Here is an 18,705-nt window from a genome sequence, read left to right as displayed (position 1 = left end):
ATTGCATATGGAAGTGTTGCAAAGGGGCCAAGGGCCAGAGATGTTCAACACTCCAAAGCTGGGATAAGATTTGAATGCTGGTGGGAAAAATGACAATGCGCTCATCAAACCAGGGCCTGTGGTGATGTTGCACTGCTGGGAGAGGACTATTTACATAGCTTCTTTGTGAACTACTTAAAAGGGCTCATGGTGATGCAGGGCATCTAGTGAAGGTCTATGAAGTGGCTTCCAAAATGGCTATGAGGGCAGTTCCACTGCAAATGATTTTTAAGGTATTTGTCCTACCATTTGGGAGTTTTGTTTTCAAGTTGGAGAAGTAATGCCTAAGTTTCTTTGTTTTAAAAAGGGGTGTAAATATCAGGAAGGTTAGTTCATTTGAACAAGTCATCCAGCCCTGTTGATCTCCCATCTTATTCTTTGTAACTATTGGTTTTTCTATCTCATCTTACTGATTTTCTTTGCCAGCAAGTATTCTTCAGTCATTGCTGTATTGATCTAACTTCTAAATCCTGAGATCCCTTTCCTGTCTCCTTGTACCTTCCCATCTGAGGATCAGGTTTTTCTGTCTACTTTGCAGGGTGCTAGACTGGTTGGCCAGGCAACCAATGAGACTGGAGAGACACCATCTGAGTCTTTTGGTTTGTAGCAGCTGATGTTTATTCTCAGATTATCGAAGTTGTTGGTGTGTACTTTCAAATTGCTGATAATATGTGTGCGTAGAAACATCCACAGATTCCTGTCATTCTATAAGTGTACAGCATGCAGCCCTTTTTTGCGTGAGCTTGTGCTGTGCGCATGTAAGTCAAGGTCCAAGAGGGTGAATCAGGTCAAACGTACCTATAATACAACCATCAGTCATTGGTCGGGTAAGCTTCTGTAGCTGTCCCATCTGATTGACAAGTCTGGCTTAATCTGATTCTCAGTTTTTTGAGGTGACATGTGGCTGAAGATGCGTTTTTCGAGGGTAGAAAATAAAAGTTGATGGGAAAAAATGTTTACTGTGAAGATAATATGGCTGCAACCTTCAGTGAGTGATTTTAAAATATAAATACAGGTAAAAGTAGCCTCGTTTTTTGGTGATCACATGCTAGATGTAATTTTTTGGTGGTGTCTTCCCTGATTTATAATGTTAAAAAAAAAAAAAAGAGAGATGAATGTGAAGAAAAAAAAAAAGAGGGTTTTTTTTTTCCCTTTTTTGCTGCTTCCTTACTAGGGAGAGGAAGTGACTCAGAAACTGACCTGCCACACAGAAAGATGCCAGATGTGAAAAAAGATGATATGTTGGCGAGGCGGACCTCACATGGTGAACCTAAATCAGCTGTGCCTTTTAACCAGTACCTCCCCAACAAGAGTAATCAGACGTTCTATGTACCCGCTCCACTGCGAAAAAAGAAAGCTGAACGAGAAGAGTACCGAAAGAGCTGGAGCATGGCAACTTCACCACTAGGAGACAGACCTTTCAGGTAGGACCAGCCTGTCTAACTTCTCCCTTCCTCAGTGGTGATGCTTTAACACTTACCTAGCTTTCCTTCTTTTTATGAGATGTATGAAGCGCCTTCATCTTGCTGAGATGGCACTGATAAATTATTTGTGGTAGAAAAACAATCAGTGGGAAATTATTGTCTTGATGTCATTATTTGCCATACAATGCAGTGTGTAGCTTGTGTTTGACAAGGTGTTGGTTAATAAAAGTACCAGAGATGCAAGGTTGGACAAAAATGTTCTGAATGATTGGTCTCAGTTCTCAAGACAGTTACTCACTGACAAATGATACTTAAGAAGTAATATTTGTTGTATTCAATCAAAATAGGTTATATTTTTGCTGTGTTGTTTTTTATTTGTGTCAGTACAGTTTATATAGCTGTGGCTTTGTTTTTCTGGATGCTTGTTTTGTCAACTGGTATTTCACTTTTGATTTGGCCTAAGAACGAACTTCCATTAAAGGGCATAATTATCTTCCTGGATCATTCATCAAAATATTCTTTGGCGTCTTGATATCAACAAAATGTGCTTATCATAAATAAGTGTGTATGTTTCAGGCACAGCATACATTAAACTACCTTGTATAATTCAATAGCAAACCCCACCCTGAAACCATAGAAGAAGAACAGAATGAAACATCAGGACTATGTGAAAAGGAGAAAGTGGGCTTCATGGCTCCTGAGGCAAGCTCCCTTAAAAATCAAGTAGGTTTGAATCAAAACAAAGGAAACTCCATAGACCAGTCTCCTTCAAGTAGTGCAAAAGAAACATCAGCACTGGAGGGGAAAGATGCAGAAGAGATCAGAAAGCTGAGAAGACTCGAGCAAGCTGGCATTAAGGTCATGTCAGCAGCCCAGCGCTATGGCAGGTTAGCCCAACCGTGTGGGAAATGGTGCACGCTTCACATTTTTAGGATTGGCTGAAGTGTGGGTTCCCTCAATCCACTGTGGTTTCACTTCTAACAAAAATCCAGTCTGCTAAGCACTCACATTTGCTAGTGAGGGTCTTGGTCTGAAAAGGCTTGTGATGTGGCAGCTGTGGATTGCAGAGTTGTATGATGCTAACTGCATTTATGTTGGGAAATTGTATTGTCTTACAGCATAATGTAAACAGACTCCAAGAAAACTACTACACAGACTACTTGTCACCTTCCACCTAATGCTTTCTTGCATTTAATAAAACACATATAAATATATATTTAAAATGCCTTATTCAGGCAAAAGTTTCAGAAATGTACTTGCTACTGATGGGATGGCTTAGTTTACTGAAAAAGGCTTTATAGGTGGTTAATATTTTTAGCTGTGTTAATAAAAGAAGCATTTATTTTTAATGGCAGGAACTGTAAAAGTACAGTGCTTGTTAACACATGTACCAGTTAAAGCACAGAGGCAGAGTTCAGCAGTCATAATTTGACTGACTTTGGCATGGACTATCAGTAGTTATTAACTTATTACCTGTGTTATTTATTTTTTGGGTGTTGTTCAATTTGGTTGTTTCCCGTTCTTTAATTCGAGAGCTGAATGATGGCTGGGCTCACTGCCCACACCTTTCCATGATCTGATATCAGAGCTGCATGAATAAATCTCTCTTTCTCATGGGCATGACCCGCAAAGTGAGGTTTTAACCAGCTTGTCAGAATACTAGGCTCTTATAAGTGAACAAAATGGTTTGGCTATACGGTAAGTGTCCCAAATGTCCTCCCATCCAAAACATTTTATTTAGTACTGTGGGATGAAATCCTGACAGCAAGTAGTTTAGCAGATGCTGATCTACAGTCTGGGCTTTGAATGTAGTAGAAAAAAGTGCAGCTCTTACATGGTACAGCTTTTTTACAGCTGCAGTGAAGCTTGTCTGCAGCCATATACAGATGTGCCACATCCAGATAAAACAGTATATATGCTGTCACATGTCTTCTCAGGTTTGTTTCAGTTTTGCCAAGCTCTAATGAACCAGTGTTGATATGTGGTTGTGGGTACTACTTTAACAAAGCCAGGTACTAATGAAGAGGAATTATTGTCATAGATTAGTCCTTCAGGCTCAATTAGTGTGCTAATCAATCAGGAATCCATAAACTGGTAGGACACTACCATAATCCAGTTTGGAGTCCAAGGTTGTAGTATTAATGGTAGTTATGTAGTAAAATGAAGTAACAGCTTGTGGTTGGCAGTGCTGTGCACAATAAATAGCACTGTTTCCATTTGTATTTGGAGGACGCTCACCACAGTGAGAGTCCCTTTTCCAGCCCTATGCTTGATTTACTGGTTTGATTTCCACAAAAGCAGCACAAGTGATCAAATGTGTGGTTCTTTGGCATGAAATAATGCCATCTTTTTCCTTGGGCAATCTGCTATCCTCACAAGACTAAAAGAGAAGGGAGGAGAAATAACAAGCTGTTTTCCTTCCTTGCTTTCAGTGGAAGCAACTTGTGAAATTTGACAGCTGGAGGGAGAAGGAGCTGCTTGTTTTCTGCCCCAGTGCAGTGTCAAAGAGCAGAGCTTTGTAGCCTGAGCTTTACCATAGTGAAGTCAGAGACTGTAGGAAGACACAGCAGAAAAGGCACTGGGGTCAGAGATCTGTAAGGAAAATGATGTGTATGTGTAAAAGGAATAATTCAGTTGTAACTCTTTAGGATACAGGAGAGCATTTAAACGTCTTTCTTAATGTCCTATTATCATTCCCAGTTCTTTGAACCTCTCCATTTTCTCTCTCTTCTTCTTGACATCAAATTTGAATTGCCTTGCACTAACGGTGCTGAGCAATTCTCAGTCCCTCTTTTTTGTTCTGATATTTTTTTTTCTTTCACCCTTCTTATTCCCTCTTTTTTATGTGATGTCAGCTTCTCTCTTAACAACCTGAGATTGTTAGTTGTCTTACAGTTCCTCTGAGTTGTTTACAGGTTGTTTCCTCTCAACATATTGACCTCGAGGACACCCACTGTGACTTGGGAGTTCTACAAGGCATCTAATTGTTCCTAAGGCTGAAACTCAGCAGGGGACCTTTCTGGGTCTGCCATAGGAAGGATTTGAACTTGTATGCAAATGTTTTTTTGCTTGGAATCTAATTGCTGTAGCATGTTCTAGGAAAGGTCTCTGTAGAACTAGATGCTATACAAATGCATGCCGAAAAGCATTCCCCCTTCCCAAAGGAGTATATTGTCTCTTTATAGCATGTTGGTTTATTGATATGTGATTATCCTTGCTTGCTTATTGTCTGCATCTGTCTCTTAATTACATTGTTGCATCTGAAAGGTAAGGATCAGGTTTCTGGATAGTCCTTAAAAAGAGGAGAATTATGACTGTTGTAGTAGGTGACAGAGGAGGATGTAAAAGAGAAGTGTGAGCAAATGTTTTTGGCATGTTCACTGCAAAAGGGACATGGACTCTTCTCTTGACAGTGTATAAGCATGCAAAACCCTCTCATTGTTCTGAAATGCAATATAAGGATCCACAGGTCTGTACGAGACCTGTTTCAGGGTGCAGACACCTGCAGTCTGACACTTGGAAGCATCTACTGTACCAGCACAGACCTGGGCGTTACTTCTGCAAGGGCTGGGGCTGGATGCGCAAAAGCCATTTGCACGTTCCCCTTCTGCAGGGAATTCAGCTCCATTGCAAGCTTCAAATCTACAACCTTACTATGTCTGTGGTAAACTGGCCTTAAAAGGCACTCTTGAGATCTTCACAAACTGATTCAGAAGACCTAAAAATGTCTCACCTAATCTCTGATTCCATTAAAAACAAAATATAAGTGAGTGGAAAATATTCTTAACCTAGAAACTGATTGTTAAATTCTAGTTATATACTAAAAGTTGTAAGTCTTCAGTTATTCATTACAATGAGTCATAGTTGCTCTTTTGAATATTATAACTATATTTCTTGGCTGCCAAAAACACCCTTCTTAGAAATGCTACATTTGATGCTCTCAGGCTTCAGTAGCACTGGTGCACATGAGACTGAAAAATCCAGCAGTTCTTACTGAATAATTACTTCATTATACGTAGCTTTTCAAATACTCATCTTACTCATTTTAATTTATAAAATAAATTTAAATGAGTTTTAGTGGAGTATTATTTTATTTTATACTTGCCCTTTATGTCCTTGGTTCTGAAAATTATTTCCAAATTATTAGATTTATATAAATAGTAATGGTACCAGTTGTGAAGTCAGATAAAAAATGAAGTTAATTGTACATACCCTGGCATGTTTGGATGAACAGATTAGTGTATATGACTTTTAGATTACTGTTTTCCTTTGTGCCTATAATGTTAGGCACCATCTATCTACTTTAGATCAGTGTATTTTCACTTAAGTTTTCATATTCTTGTACTGGAGGAACAAAAGATGTCTTAGGAAACCATAAATGGAAAATCAGACTCTCCCTGGTGGTCATCTTGAACTTGCTATATTGCAGGTTTAAAAAGCATCTGAGCAAATTACAATAGTGTATTGACAACCTGTGATTTAGAATTGAGTGGTGTAATATCCCTGTTCAGCAGCAACATTTGAACCTGAAGATGACCTTGTAGACCTATTGATTTTGGTATGTATAGGAATCAGCATCCTTAGTAAACTTCTTAACATGTGATTTTAGGGAAGAAAGAGCAAAAATTGTTGTGAGTGGAAGCTAAGGGATTGGACAGTACTTTCTGATAGAGGGTTAGAAATGTGGAGCACTGCAAAGCATAGAGCAGCTCAGAGCTCTCTGTTCCAGCTGTTTCTGAAGGGAAAGGGAAGAGGGAGAGTGTGAGAGGGACAGCAGCTGCATTTGGAGCACAGTCTGCCAGTGATGTCTATTTCCTTAAATGAAATCTTGATCCTTCAGAGAGTTGTAAGGAAAAGTTGCCTTTGGCTAATTTGGGTGTGTGCTCTCCACATCACTGGCATGGAGTCCTCTGTGTTGCAGCATCAGAAGGTGAAGGCAGGCAGTTCCATATTGCTCCTCTGTCCTCTGAGGCCTGAGCCAGGCTGACCTCTCAAGGACGGTTCATGGCTTCCCTGTAACTTTCTCCAGCCACTTTGTTGAGCAATACTTTGAAAGGGCAACTGGGGCCATAAAATAAGTGGCTTGTATAGTGGTCTTGCAGGGCTTTAAAATGTTTTAGAAAAGCAGCTAAATATAGCAGTGCTGTTTTGTTAAATAGAAGAGAAACTCGAAGCAACCCCTGAGCTGTTTAGATTTGCTTTCTTAATGTCACTCTGTTTAATCCTTTGTGATGCCCTCTTTTTTTCTTTGTGTACCAAGGTGTGCTGTATGAAGGAGAAAATAGAAGATATTTGTAGCCTACAAAAGTACTCCATGGAGTAGTCTACTACTTGATATACAGCTTTCTAAGTTGTCATTAAATACAATTTGATTTTGAAATGGGAGAATCACATAGCTCTTGCCATCTGTCTTTTCAGTTTGCTTAAGAGTACTGGCTGTTAGAAGTTAAAATAAGCTGGGTCCCAGCTGTCAAGGGTCTTTATTGTAATCTTCAGTAACAACAAGTCTGTGTTGGTGTCAGTCTTGTTTCTCACTAGGGCAGATGGCAATGTGTTCCAGCACGCCAATATCGTTGACATACTGAGGCTGTTGTTGTAGCTACTCTATGTCAGCATTGGCATAGAGGGCTTATTCTGGGGGAAAAGGAAAGTTAGCTAGGGAAAGACTCAAGCATAGATGTGTGTGAGAAGAAAAGCAGTTAAGAATATTAGAGCAAGCACCCTCAGTGATTACTCTGAAATAGCCATTATTAAAAAAACCAGAGCCATTATGAAGAAAATTTGCTGGGTATCTAGTATTTCAGGATTCAGCAGTGTTGGCTAAAGATCAGGTATTTGCATCAAATCTCTGAACTGTTCAAGGAGTTTAATACTACCATTTACAGTACTACTTTCAGTGCATCTAGTATGTTAAAGTAGTTCTTACTGGTTCTTCAAGCTATAGCTAAAATAAGTAAAGTTCCAACACTACTGATTTTCTGTATGAAGTCTTTGTGGATTTGTTATCTGTACATCACAAGTTTTATTTATAACAAAGCTTTGCCCAATCTAACAACAGCCAGGAGCATATTTGATTAGCTGTGCTTTTTTTATGGCCTGAAGATGAGTTGCTGCCACTCCCTTCTCCTCCCTGGGTGCATCAAGAGCTTTCTTTAATTTTGCTCTGTGTCAGTAAAAGGCAAGCATGTGAAGACAACGGAAGCACACCAGACATCATCCTTCGCAGAGACAACCCCTTCATGACACATTACCAAGGGAAGGATTCTGGTTCAGAAGATGAAGCAGCCAGCAGAGTTCCTGATTTAGAAAAGGATGACTTTGCCACTCGAAGAGCCAGGATGAATCAACCCAAACACGTAGTTCCGTTTAACTCCTTTTTAATTGGGCCCTATACAAGTAAAGATAAAGGTAAACTGGAAGACATTAAAAAGCCATTGCAAATGGAAAAGCAGGAACATGCAAGGTGTGCATTTATGGTCTTTTTCCTTCTATTATAATGCTTTATTTCACATGACTTACTGCTGTATAGGACTAAAGCTGGTTTTGGCTACAAAAAAATTACTGGGTAAATACAACTGCTTTATCATAAAGTGAACAAAAAAAGAGATGTATGTTACTTACTGTGATTTTTTGTTAGAGTATTAAGACCAGGAGCTTAAATTGACTGAGTGTAAATAACAAAGAACTAGACACTTTGATTATCTAAGCTCATGAGACATCTCATGAGCATGAGCAGTTGAGGTGCACCTCAACTCCTCTGCTGAGCATTTTCAGTGCACGTTTTTGATGCCTTTTTTTTTAATCTAATGCCATTCTTTTAATGCTCTGCTGAAAACACAGATTTAGTCTTTAATTAATGCATTGAACATATATACATGCTATACTGCACGGAATTGTGTTGCTCATAGTCCTAATATTTCTTACATAGCATTGGTTTTGGAAATGGAGCATGATTTACAAGGTTTCAGCCTAGAATATCTCCCCTGTCTTCAATTCATTGATACAGACCTTTAAGAAGTTGCTGAATACACATCTGCTAGGCACACATTTTCTTCAGGAAACAAGTATATTTGTTTTATTTGTGCAAGGAGAAGTAATCCTAGATAAAACCACTATATACACTTTGCAGTGGACCTTAACTGTACAAACTGATACATTGAAAAACTTCTCTTAATATCTAGTAGCTCTTTTCAGTAATGCAAAATGTGCCTTTCAGCTGCTGGTGATTTGATTATGTAAACATTTTCTAATTACTAGTTTGGCAGGGCATCTGAAGAGCACATAACCAAACTTTACTATTCTAATGCTATTGACATGACTCTAAGATCAAAGAAATCATGTAGTAAGTTTGCAAGCAAAACATGAATTCACTTTGCTAATAATACGAAAATGAAGCGTTTGTAACTATTTATGAGAAAGCTTATTGCAGACATGCTGAATACAGTACTAACTTAAATATTTTCCTTCCTTGAGCTAGGAGTAGAAGTCATGTGATGAAGTGGTCTCAGTAGTGCATGAGCAGGGTAGCATAGATGAGAGGTTTCAACTTCAAATTATTCCATGTCTACTTCCTAAAGTTAATCTGCTTGTAAATTCAGTTTTATCTTTTTTTGCTGTGAACCTGTTCTATTGACACTGACTTATCATTGCTACCTCAAAATATCTTCTCTTGCTGAACCTGAATGTGCTTTAAATTAGAAGAAGAAGGGTGCAAATGGCATCAGCAAAGCAAATAGTGACAAGAAAAGAGAACCCACTTCTGCAGACTGAGAAGACTGAGTCAGAGGAGGAACAGCAGGTGAAAGTGCCTGTTACTGAGAGAGACGATTTGGCTAAACAGAAATCTCAAAGTACCCTTCCTCAGCTACAAGAAGATGTGCTTTTTGTGAATGCTTCTGTAACAAAAGCAGATCTGCAGACCTGGAAAAGACTGAAACCCTCAGGGGAGCCCAGGTACGGTTTCTGTCTGTGGGCAAGATTGGCACCCTAGGAAGCATGTTTGGCATATCTTGATCAGCTGTGCGTGCTTGTGTTTTTAAGCTTGAAGAATGACTTGATGACAACCAGTCCTCACCTACTTATATATTTACAGGAGTCCAAAATCTGTACAGGAATGCTATCTATCCAACATTAAATGAAAGTGTGTCCATTTAGAACTACTATAGTAGTTTCATGGTCACTCCCCTGGTGGGCACTCTTAATGTCATACTAGAAACGTCCCTCTTGTCTCATGGATCAACCTGCTTTGAAACTGCTTTGGATAGTGCAAAGGTCCCTGTGGCACCGCTAACTCAGTAGCACTGTGCTGCTGCTGGCCAAGCTATCTTCAGGACCTAGGATGTTATACTGTGGAGGTATTAACTGAGGATCAGCTTCTATTTGCATCAATTTGACTACTGCTTTTGAGACCTGAGCTAATATATCTGTATGGCAATGTACTCCAGTGCTGAGTAAATACACCAGCACTGTTTGTCACTGCAGCAGGAGTTGCAGGAGGCTGGTTATATGGTGTAGACATGCCCTTATTGTAAACCAAGACTCCACAAAGAGAGCTGGTATAAAGCAGTTATTCTAAGCTATTTCCCTGTGGAGGTGGGCTATAACATATGAAGGTGATTTGTGACTCCAGGAGGAAAGGATAACAACTCTTTGCCTTCCTGTTTAGGCACAGGCCATTTTCCAGTTAAAGGTGGCTATCTGTTCAGGTATTCTTCTAACAGTGTGGTTACTGTGTGTAATTTTAGCTCTAATACAAACCATCGAAACTCAGTCATTCTCTTTTCTCAAATATATTAGTATTCTCTGTATTACTTTTGAGGTGATTTATTAAAATACTCAGTCCCTTTGGATTAGGATAAGTAAATTGCCCTTCCTGATGCTCTGGTGCCACTGGAATCCCCCCATGACAAGGTGGGTCTCTGTGGTGCTTCTGCAGTCCCATGTAACACATGGCTCAGGTCTACATGAGCAAATAAGGGAACTATGACTTTACAGCGTGAAGAGCTGAGTCTGGAATGGGCTGTGTGCTATGTTCCTTCCCCTAAGGAAGGGCTTCCATGGATGTGCTGCAAGAGCTTCCCCAAGAGGTCTGTGATATCTTCAAATTTTAACTGTCATTTTGGTCTCAGTATACCCCAGTTCTTTGTACCTGTGTCCTTGAATTTTAAAATAAAACCCCTACAAAACCTTAGGAGCATTTAATTTGCTTTATTCTGGGGTCTTATCTGGGGGCAATTCTTTTATTCCTCATTCATACTAGTGAAGAAGATTTCAAATGTCCCAGTGACACTCTGCCACTAGCTGAAATCACAGTGAAAGCAGCAGACCATGATGATTTTGCTATCTGCAAGACCAGAGCAAACAAAAAGGCCGGTAGCCCCAAACAGAAGTTTGTGCATTTTGGGCCTGTAACTGAGATTGATCAACAGAAATGGGACAAGCTCGTTGTTGGCAGAGCTTCATCCAAGAGTGATACTGAAGAGGAAAGCAAGAAGGATGGTGTAGAGAGTCTCTCTGGTGTTGAAAGCTCTCCTTCAACCACTGTTGGCAGCCTTGGGTGTGCTGAACACAGAGATGGAGTATCTAAGCCACAGAATGAGTCCAGGTATTTGGTGTGGCTTAGGAAGCGCTGCCAAGCTGGGAATGAGATCTGTTCTTGCAGGGTGCTGATCTGCATGGGGGTGAACTGCAGCATAGACCTAAGAGCTGTTTACATGCACAGCCTTGTTCAGAAGTCATCTGGTGCCTTCACAGTATCTTAATGTGTTTAGGGTTATGCGAAACAATGCTGTGCAAAGGTCTTTGAGAGCTTGCCTCAGAATTTCTGATGGACAGTGAAATCACTGGAATCTCAAGAGTCTGAGCTGTCATTCAAGCTTTTTCTGCTTCTTGAATCCCAGCAGCTTTGCTCTGCCTGCTTGCAGCACGTTAGAAATTCATTACTCAGCTTGCTGGCCTTACTGATGTTCAAGAAATGCTTTCTTCAAACCTATTGGATTTACTTTCCTTTTGAAGATACAATGTTGAAACGAAGGTGTATTGATACCCTGTGTTTCTAGCTTGTATCTAGAAGAGAACTGCAGCTCTGGGAAATTAACATTAACAAATCTTACATTTATTTGAATTTTCTTTAGTACTTTGGTCTGTGGCTGAAGTAAGACTTATTAATGAATGCTTTTAGCAAACAGCTCTTTCAGTTAAGTTTGTGTGTTTGTAAAGCATTTGCAAACTGAGTTGAAGGACTCCTCTTCTTACCTTTCATTTGACCTTAACATGTTTTGTTTATCTCACCTCTCCTCTCAGTTTCATCACTAGTGAGGTAGCCAAGTCAGGTGCAGATGACTCTTGCAGGAGGATGCCATCACCTGTCCCAGATCTTGGCATTATCTCTGAGAAACAAACCCCATCCAATTTGAACAAACAGCAAGAAAGCACAGAAGAAGAATGTGAAAGGCATTTACCAGACATTGAGAGAGATGATATGCTGGTTAGAAGGATGGGAACTTTTCAGAGACATACCACTAGCCCTGTTACCAAATATTGTCCTCCCCTGTCAGCAGCTCATCGGCTGCAGCAGTGGCAAGGGGAGGCAGTATTGGCTTGTGAGAGGGACTTGAAGACTCCATGGGAAGCAGAAAGGTCAGAGAACAGAAGCAGATCCCTCTGAGCCTCATGCCTGGTTTGTGTGTGGTGTTAGCTTGGATCAGTCAGCAATGTTGTTCCATTCTTCACACGGCCTTTAAAGATATGTTTTACTCATTCATCATGGCATGTGTTCTGTTTTATGAAATTACTTACAAGAATGTATCCTATGAACATAAACCAGTCTGTTTTCTTTCATAATATTGAAGTACTTAAGTTGTTAATTGCTATTCAGCATTAAAACAGTCTTTTATCTTTTGGGGGGATTTCTTTTGCAATCGTTGGTGCTTTGTTCAGGCTTACTTGCCATCTTCCAAGTGAACAATTCCTCATATAGATTTTTATGCAATCCCCAACTTCTAACGTAACACCTACATGTGGTGTTCAACATAGTTCCCTCTTGCTCTCACTCCCTGCCCTGTAGCTAAAGATGCCTAGTTGTCCATCACTCTGCAACTGTGTTTTGAGTAACAGTACCCCACCTTGCCTGAGAAGCTGCTTGCCTTGGGCTGTACAAGTGAGCATTATCATGGAACAATGTTACTTGTCTCTCTGAGCAGTACTGTCACACGAGAAGAAAGCCAAGAACAGCTTGAAACCCCTCAGCAGCAGAGTGGTGGAACAGAAAACAAAGTGAAATTTCCAGACCCACAAAGAGATGACATGTTGGCCAGAAGGACTGGAGCTTTCCTAAAACAGCCTGGGCCCAGTGTTAAGCAGTTTCTTCCCATGCCATTTTCAAAGCAACAGAGTAAACAGGGCACAGCTAGAGAACTTGAGAAGAAAACTACGAGGTAAGAAACCTGTGATTCTCTTTCCCATGTAGCTGGCCCTGTGGGCTGTTTGACAAGATGTCCTGATCTGTAGGAGCAGCTGTTGGCCCAGCAGCAGTTTCTTCTGTAGTTGTCCTCTAATTCTGTGCTGACCCTTTCTGCTCAAAAGAAGGCAAATGCAGGGTTTCTGGCCCTTTCAGTGGAACCCTGTAAAGACTTGGAGCAGAGCTCTCTACCAGATGCAAAATTCTAACAGCATGTGGAAGTAGATTTGTGTAGCAAGATTGTGTTATATTTGCAGAGGTTCCTGGTTAAATATGTGCTAATAATGCCAAATAATTCCAGCTGGAAATAGAGGCGCTGGATATGGTAGAGTAGATGCTTGTCTGTGGCTTAACTGGTACCAGTGACTTCCAAACAGGAAATCCAGAGATCCCAAGATCCTTCCTGATAAGGTTCAGTGTCTTGCTAAGCACCTTTCTTCAGATGAGTAAGGCTATGTGGGGAAGTTGGCGGTTTAAGTCTTTGAACATGGTTTGTGTGTTGGCTGGTTCAGCTACATGCGAGGAAGAGTGGAAGGGTTCTTACTCATCAACCTCTTCAAATTACATGAGAAGGAAAGGATAAGCATGCACCTCTGCATACCTAGATGAAAAATTAGTGTGCAACTCAGAAGAAAAACCTCAGTCATCTACTGTAAGATTAAACAGTGGTTTGGTGTTGAGAAGATCTTATGTTGCATATTTTTGTTAAAATATGCACTTAATAGTTTAGTCTTTGATGGTGCCCAGGACTGTTTGTGTTTCTGACATAAAGGAATAGAAGTACAAGCTCTCTATTAAAATTATTGTTTATGCACCTGCCTCACTTAGCCTGTCAACTATCAGCTATTTGGGTTTGTGGGTTTTTTTCTGTTAACTTATATTTATGCTTTTCATTATGTATATATGATTTTCCAAATGTTGCTTAATGCGTCTCTTTGCACTGCTGCCTTTGGCTCACTCAGGCCTGAAAAAAGTCCACAAGTGTGCAATAATAGCTCTGGAAAACCTGTAACACAACTGCCTCAAGAACAGCAGCAAGGGCAGGAAAAATGCAGTCTCCCTCCTGCAGGACAAGATGAGTCTATTTGTACTGCCCAAGTGGGTGAAGGTAGCCGTAATGAAGTCCACTTTGATCAAACATCCAAGCTTCAGGAGGTTCCTGAGGAGAACAAAATGGAAACATTGGCATCCAAGGATGAGCATCTGCAAACGTGAGCTCTGTATGGTGTGAATCACGTGGCTTGTACACCCCTATGTGCACACTTCAGAATTCAGATTTTGCTTTGCCTGGGGTGTTTTCAGTCTATTCTAAAATACTGTATGTCAATCATACAATTTTTAGAAAGAAGGAGAGTAGCTGTGTAATGCATTGCTCTCTTTTCTACAAATAATTAAAAGAAATGTATTATTACAGTATATATGTGAATTACCAAAAAAATATTTTGAGTAGCAGAGGTTCAGCTGGACTCTGGTCATCCTCAGAGATGTGTATCTTGCTTCTCCACGATCAGAAAATGTTGCACTGTTGACTTTTGTACTTGATGTAAAAAAAAAAAGAAATCTGGTGGCTCACTTTATGCCTGTCTTTTGTCTCTTCCCTGCTTCAGTAATGATGGTTCTGAGCACTGCTATGGAATGTAACTTAAGATTTGTCTCCATTTGTTGCATGTGTGGTACTTAATGTAAATGTTAATATATTGTCTATTTTCAATAACTATTCTCGATACCCATGCTAGGTATAGTTCAGCAGATTTTTATAATGGGGACACTAGTTTGAGGTCGGGGGGGTTGGGTGGTGTTATGTAGTTCAACCTACGGATGATTAGGTAAGTCTTGTTTGCTAAATGCATAATCCGTGAGCAGAATGATTCTTTTTTGGTCGGCTTTACTAGTACAGGTTGGATGGGCACGTGACAGTTACAATTAGTACTAAATGTTTTTATCAACACTCTAATTTTATATTTGGTCTTGTAGATACGGCCCCAGAACTGCTGTGTCTGATGACGCAGAGTAAGTTGTCTTGTGTTCACAAGATTCTATTTTAAACAACTTACACTGCATGCTTTCCCATCTTCCTACTAATTTAAAATGCAGTTGATGCCTTATTATTATTATTTTGCAGTATTCCAGCAAATAAATTTTTCAGAAAAACACTGAAAAATGGAATGCGATATGGCTTACATTGCAGCTAAAAAGAGTTTTTATATAAAAGCCTGTAAAAACTGAGCATAACACTAATGTTTGGCTGCTGCTTAAAATATTGTTTCCTCCTTTTTTTTTCTTCTTTTTTGTTTTTTTCTTATGAGTTTCATTGCCTCTAATCAGCTACTGGTAAAGAGAGTTGGGTTGAATCTGGGCTGGGTGTTGAGTTAAAAAATGAAGTATGACCTATACAGGAAGAAAAAAAGAAACCCCAAAGTAAAATAAAATACATTGTGAATAACTACCAGGAAAATATACCTTCAGTTTTTCCTTTATTACCTTTAAAAAATTTTCTCTTGAATCTCTTCTACATTTGGTTTAATTTAATAAGGTACTTTCGCTTTTTTTAAGCCCTTCACCTTAGTGCTTTACTTTTCACAGGAGTAGGACTGACGCTTCTTGCACTCAAACATATTTTAATTGTGTGTGCATGCATGTAAACTGTAGTTCAGAATAGTATGCAATGCCATTTAGTAATCTCTGTGAAAGTATTAGCTATTCTGACAAAGCTGAGGCATTTAGAAGCAAAGAAGTAGCTGGAAACTACCCACATAATAATGTCCTTAATATCCTTCTTCTGTTCACAGAAGTGCACATGACCTCTGTCTCCCAGATTAAATAACAAAAAAGAAATAGCATAGAGGGTTTTTTAATAACAAATATATTTAAAGAGTCTTAACTGATTTTTCACCCGTTCCTCTAAAGATAAAAGCTAGAATAATGGACTGAATATTCTTCACAGGATCTGTAATACCTTTATGCTTTGCAAAGCCCGTGTCCTCTGACCACAGAGTGAATGTGATAATTTTCAAGCAGCAGAAATCTTTTCAGTCTTTTCAATCAAATTAAGAGATGCGATAAAAAGAGCATAACAACACAAGTGTTATACTTAACAATGGAGACTTCCCTGCTGTTTCAGAAAGCCTACCTATGTGATTGACTTGCTCATTTTTTTCCCCACATTTTTGCATGTCTGTATTAAATGCAAACATGAGAGGAGGTACATGGAGATGCCATCAGAGAAGCATGGCATTTGGTTGTTTAACCTGAGTATAGCAAAGATGAATAAACCCTGTTGTTTATTCTACATTTATTCTAATTTTGTTTTTAAAGGCAAAACAATAAATTTCCAAGCCTCTTTGACATCCTTCCCAGATGTGCTATGGTTTACAAAGCAACTATTTCCCTAAACTGTCTTTAAAGTTCTTATAAACGTAAGACTGTGTTTTTTCTTCTGCAGATGAAGTACTTATGAAGAATCTAATAAAATATGACTCAAGTAGGAAAATAACTTGAACTGACATTTAAAATGCTTCCAAAACATTTGTCAAGTCTCCTTTTAAAACACTGTGACTTGAATTCAGATGTAGACTAGCTGTTGTTTATTACAGTGGCAAAACTAGAAACTCCCTTCTTAGACTGACAAAGTTCACTTTTGCTGGTTAGTGAATGCGAGGTGTTGCCATCAGCCCTGGTCAGTCTCAAGGTTCAGAAGAAGCAATACTTAGTGTGAAGTCTGGTGGTAGTGTGACAGTCCAGTGTGAGTTTAGACTTAGGCTTTATACTTTAAGCCTGACAAGGGAATTACAGTAAGCTGAGAATTTTGAAGAAGAACCTGGGGTGGCAGTAGATAAGAAGCTCAATGTGAGCTGCTGGTGATTCTCAGCCTGGAAAGTCAATTGTGTACTGGGTAGCATCAAAAGAGGCATAGCCAGAAGCATGAGGGAGGTGATTCTGCCCCTCTGCTCTTGTGAGACCCTACCTGGAACACTGATTAATGCTCTGGAGCCCTCAGTACAGCAAAGATGTGGACCTGTTGGAGAAGGGGTCTAGAGAAGGGCCACGGAGATGATCAAAAGGCTGGAGCACCTCTGCTATGAAGACAGGCTGAGAGTTGGGGCTGTTCAGCTTGGAAAAGAGAAGGCTCTGGGGAGACCTTATAGCAGCTTTTCTGTACCTGAAGGAGGCCTTCAGGAAAGATGGACTGTTTACCAGAGGTTGTAGTGATAGGACAAATGGTAATGGTTTAAACTGAAAGAGGATAGATTTAGGTTAGACCTTAGGGAGAAATTCTTCACCATGAGGCTAGTAAGGCACTGGAATAGGTTGCTTAGGGAGGTTGTTGATGCCCCCTCCCTGGAGGTGTTTAAGGCCAGGTTGGATGAGGCTTGTCCAGCCTGGTCTAGTGTGAGGTGTCCATCCTGATGACAGGGAGGTTGGAACCTGATGATCATTAAGGTCCCTTTCAGCCTTAACCATTCTATGATTATTTGTTTACCAGAGTCTGATTCTTTGGCCAACTTGTCACTTTTTATGTTTTCTTGAGGTTTCTTAAGACTTAGTATGTCTGTAAAATGGTAATGCAGCCATGTAATAAATGCCTTGGATTTTTAACATACTCTATTAACAAAAAGGTTTTAACCTTAATTTGCCCTTCATATTAAATAGCGTGAATGCTCAAGTCCTTGAGAACTTTTTTAATCCATCACTTGTTTAGACCTGTTATAAAAAAATATTTTCCGCATGATATCACCGACAAGAACAATTGTAATTTGTGAGAATAAAGTAAATCCCAAAGCTCTAGTCCTCCAAAATACACTGGTGGTTTACATGGTGCAGTTTCCTACATCTTTGGTAGAACAGCAGGTCTGGTACACTGGTCAGTGGAAAGGCTTTTTGCTTCCAGACAGAATTTGGATACAACCCCCAGAGCTTTGCTAAAGGCAGAAAATTTATGAACATTAATTTGATGCAGGTTCATCTCCCCCTGAGTACTTGCATGCTGTGTGACTGCTGGTCCAGTGCATGGTTGAAAGAAGTAGTAAATCTACTGATGTTCATGCAGGTGTTAGGGATGGGCTGTAGCCATCTGTAGTTTATATAAGAAAGAAATAGGACAAAATTATTCACTAATAGTGAAAGTGTCTTTTGGCAGAAGCTCAGCGTTTTGGCCTCATTCTTTTCTAAGGATGAACTTGTCCAGCGGAGAAGTCAATGTAGGTCTTTCACTTGGCCTTGTCCATGTATTCAAGATAGTAGGTGGTTTTCCTTAACAGTTTGTACATGTTGGTCTGAGCAGAGCACAGTGCTTTGGGATGAGACTCTTTCACATTGCTCTTTTGGGAAGATACATTTATGCAATAACATGTTGCTGCAGAGTTAATGTTTGAACCTGTCTGGTTGCTTATCCGTGGCAGCGAATGCCCAGCAGCAGCAGATGACAACTGGAGTAGAAGGTGCATGTGGGTTTGTAGTGTATAGTTTGATTCCTGGCCTAGGTTGAAGCCTTTTCCAAAGTTCCCTTTTTTTATTGCATTGTTAATAGCCATAAAACCTTTGGTTTTGCTGTCTCTGTGCACCCCTAGAGACCTGAGTGCCAGGAGTATAAATACTAGCCTTTCATCAGGACATCAGGGGACTCTTGGTAGAAAGTATTTTTATTTTCCCATGCCAAATGGCAGAGGGTGAGTACTCATGCACTCTGCTAGAGCCAGTTACTACCATTTCAAGTCTTTTCTTCTAGTGTGTGTGAATGAAAAATTATCTGGTGTGAGAAAAGAATATAAGAAGGGAGCTGCCCTA

General features: G+C 39.8%; 1 protein-coding gene across 7 annotated transcripts in view; it reads left to right on the top strand.

Annotated features, from left to right (window-relative positions):
* Positions 1–18,705, top strand: part of LIMCH1 (LIM and calponin homology domains 1) — a 179,294-nt gene that overhangs the window by 121,422 nt on the left and 39,167 nt on the right. For 5 of the 7 annotated variants that reach the window (XM_051617427.1, XM_051617426.1, XM_051617425.1 and 2 more), the window contains 9 exons: positions 1,214–1,463; positions 2,078–2,350; positions 7,636–7,926; positions 9,162–9,416; positions 10,723–11,067; positions 11,766–12,101; positions 12,665–12,898; positions 13,884–14,132; positions 14,896–14,931. In XM_051617427.1, coding sequence (XP_051473387.1) covers positions 1,214–1,463; positions 2,078–2,350; positions 7,636–7,926; positions 9,162–9,416; positions 10,723–11,067; positions 11,766–12,101; positions 12,665–12,898; positions 13,884–14,132; positions 14,896–14,931 — 2,269 coding nt within the window. The remainder of the gene's footprint in view (positions 1–1,213; positions 1,464–2,077; positions 2,351–7,635; positions 7,927–9,161; positions 9,417–10,722; positions 11,068–11,765; positions 12,102–12,664; positions 12,899–13,883; positions 14,133–14,895; positions 14,932–18,705) is intronic. The other 2 variants (XM_051617424.1, XM_051617428.1) reach the window with 2 other exon arrangements.

The sequence above is a fragment of the Apus apus genome, chromosome 4 (genome assembly GCF_020740795.1).
Source record: "Apus apus isolate bApuApu2 chromosome 4, bApuApu2.pri.cur, whole genome shotgun sequence".
In the NCBI taxonomy this organism is placed as follows: domain Eukaryota; kingdom Metazoa; phylum Chordata; class Aves; order Apodiformes; family Apodidae; genus Apus; species Apus apus.
This window is presented reverse-complemented; position numbering and strand designations above follow the sequence as displayed.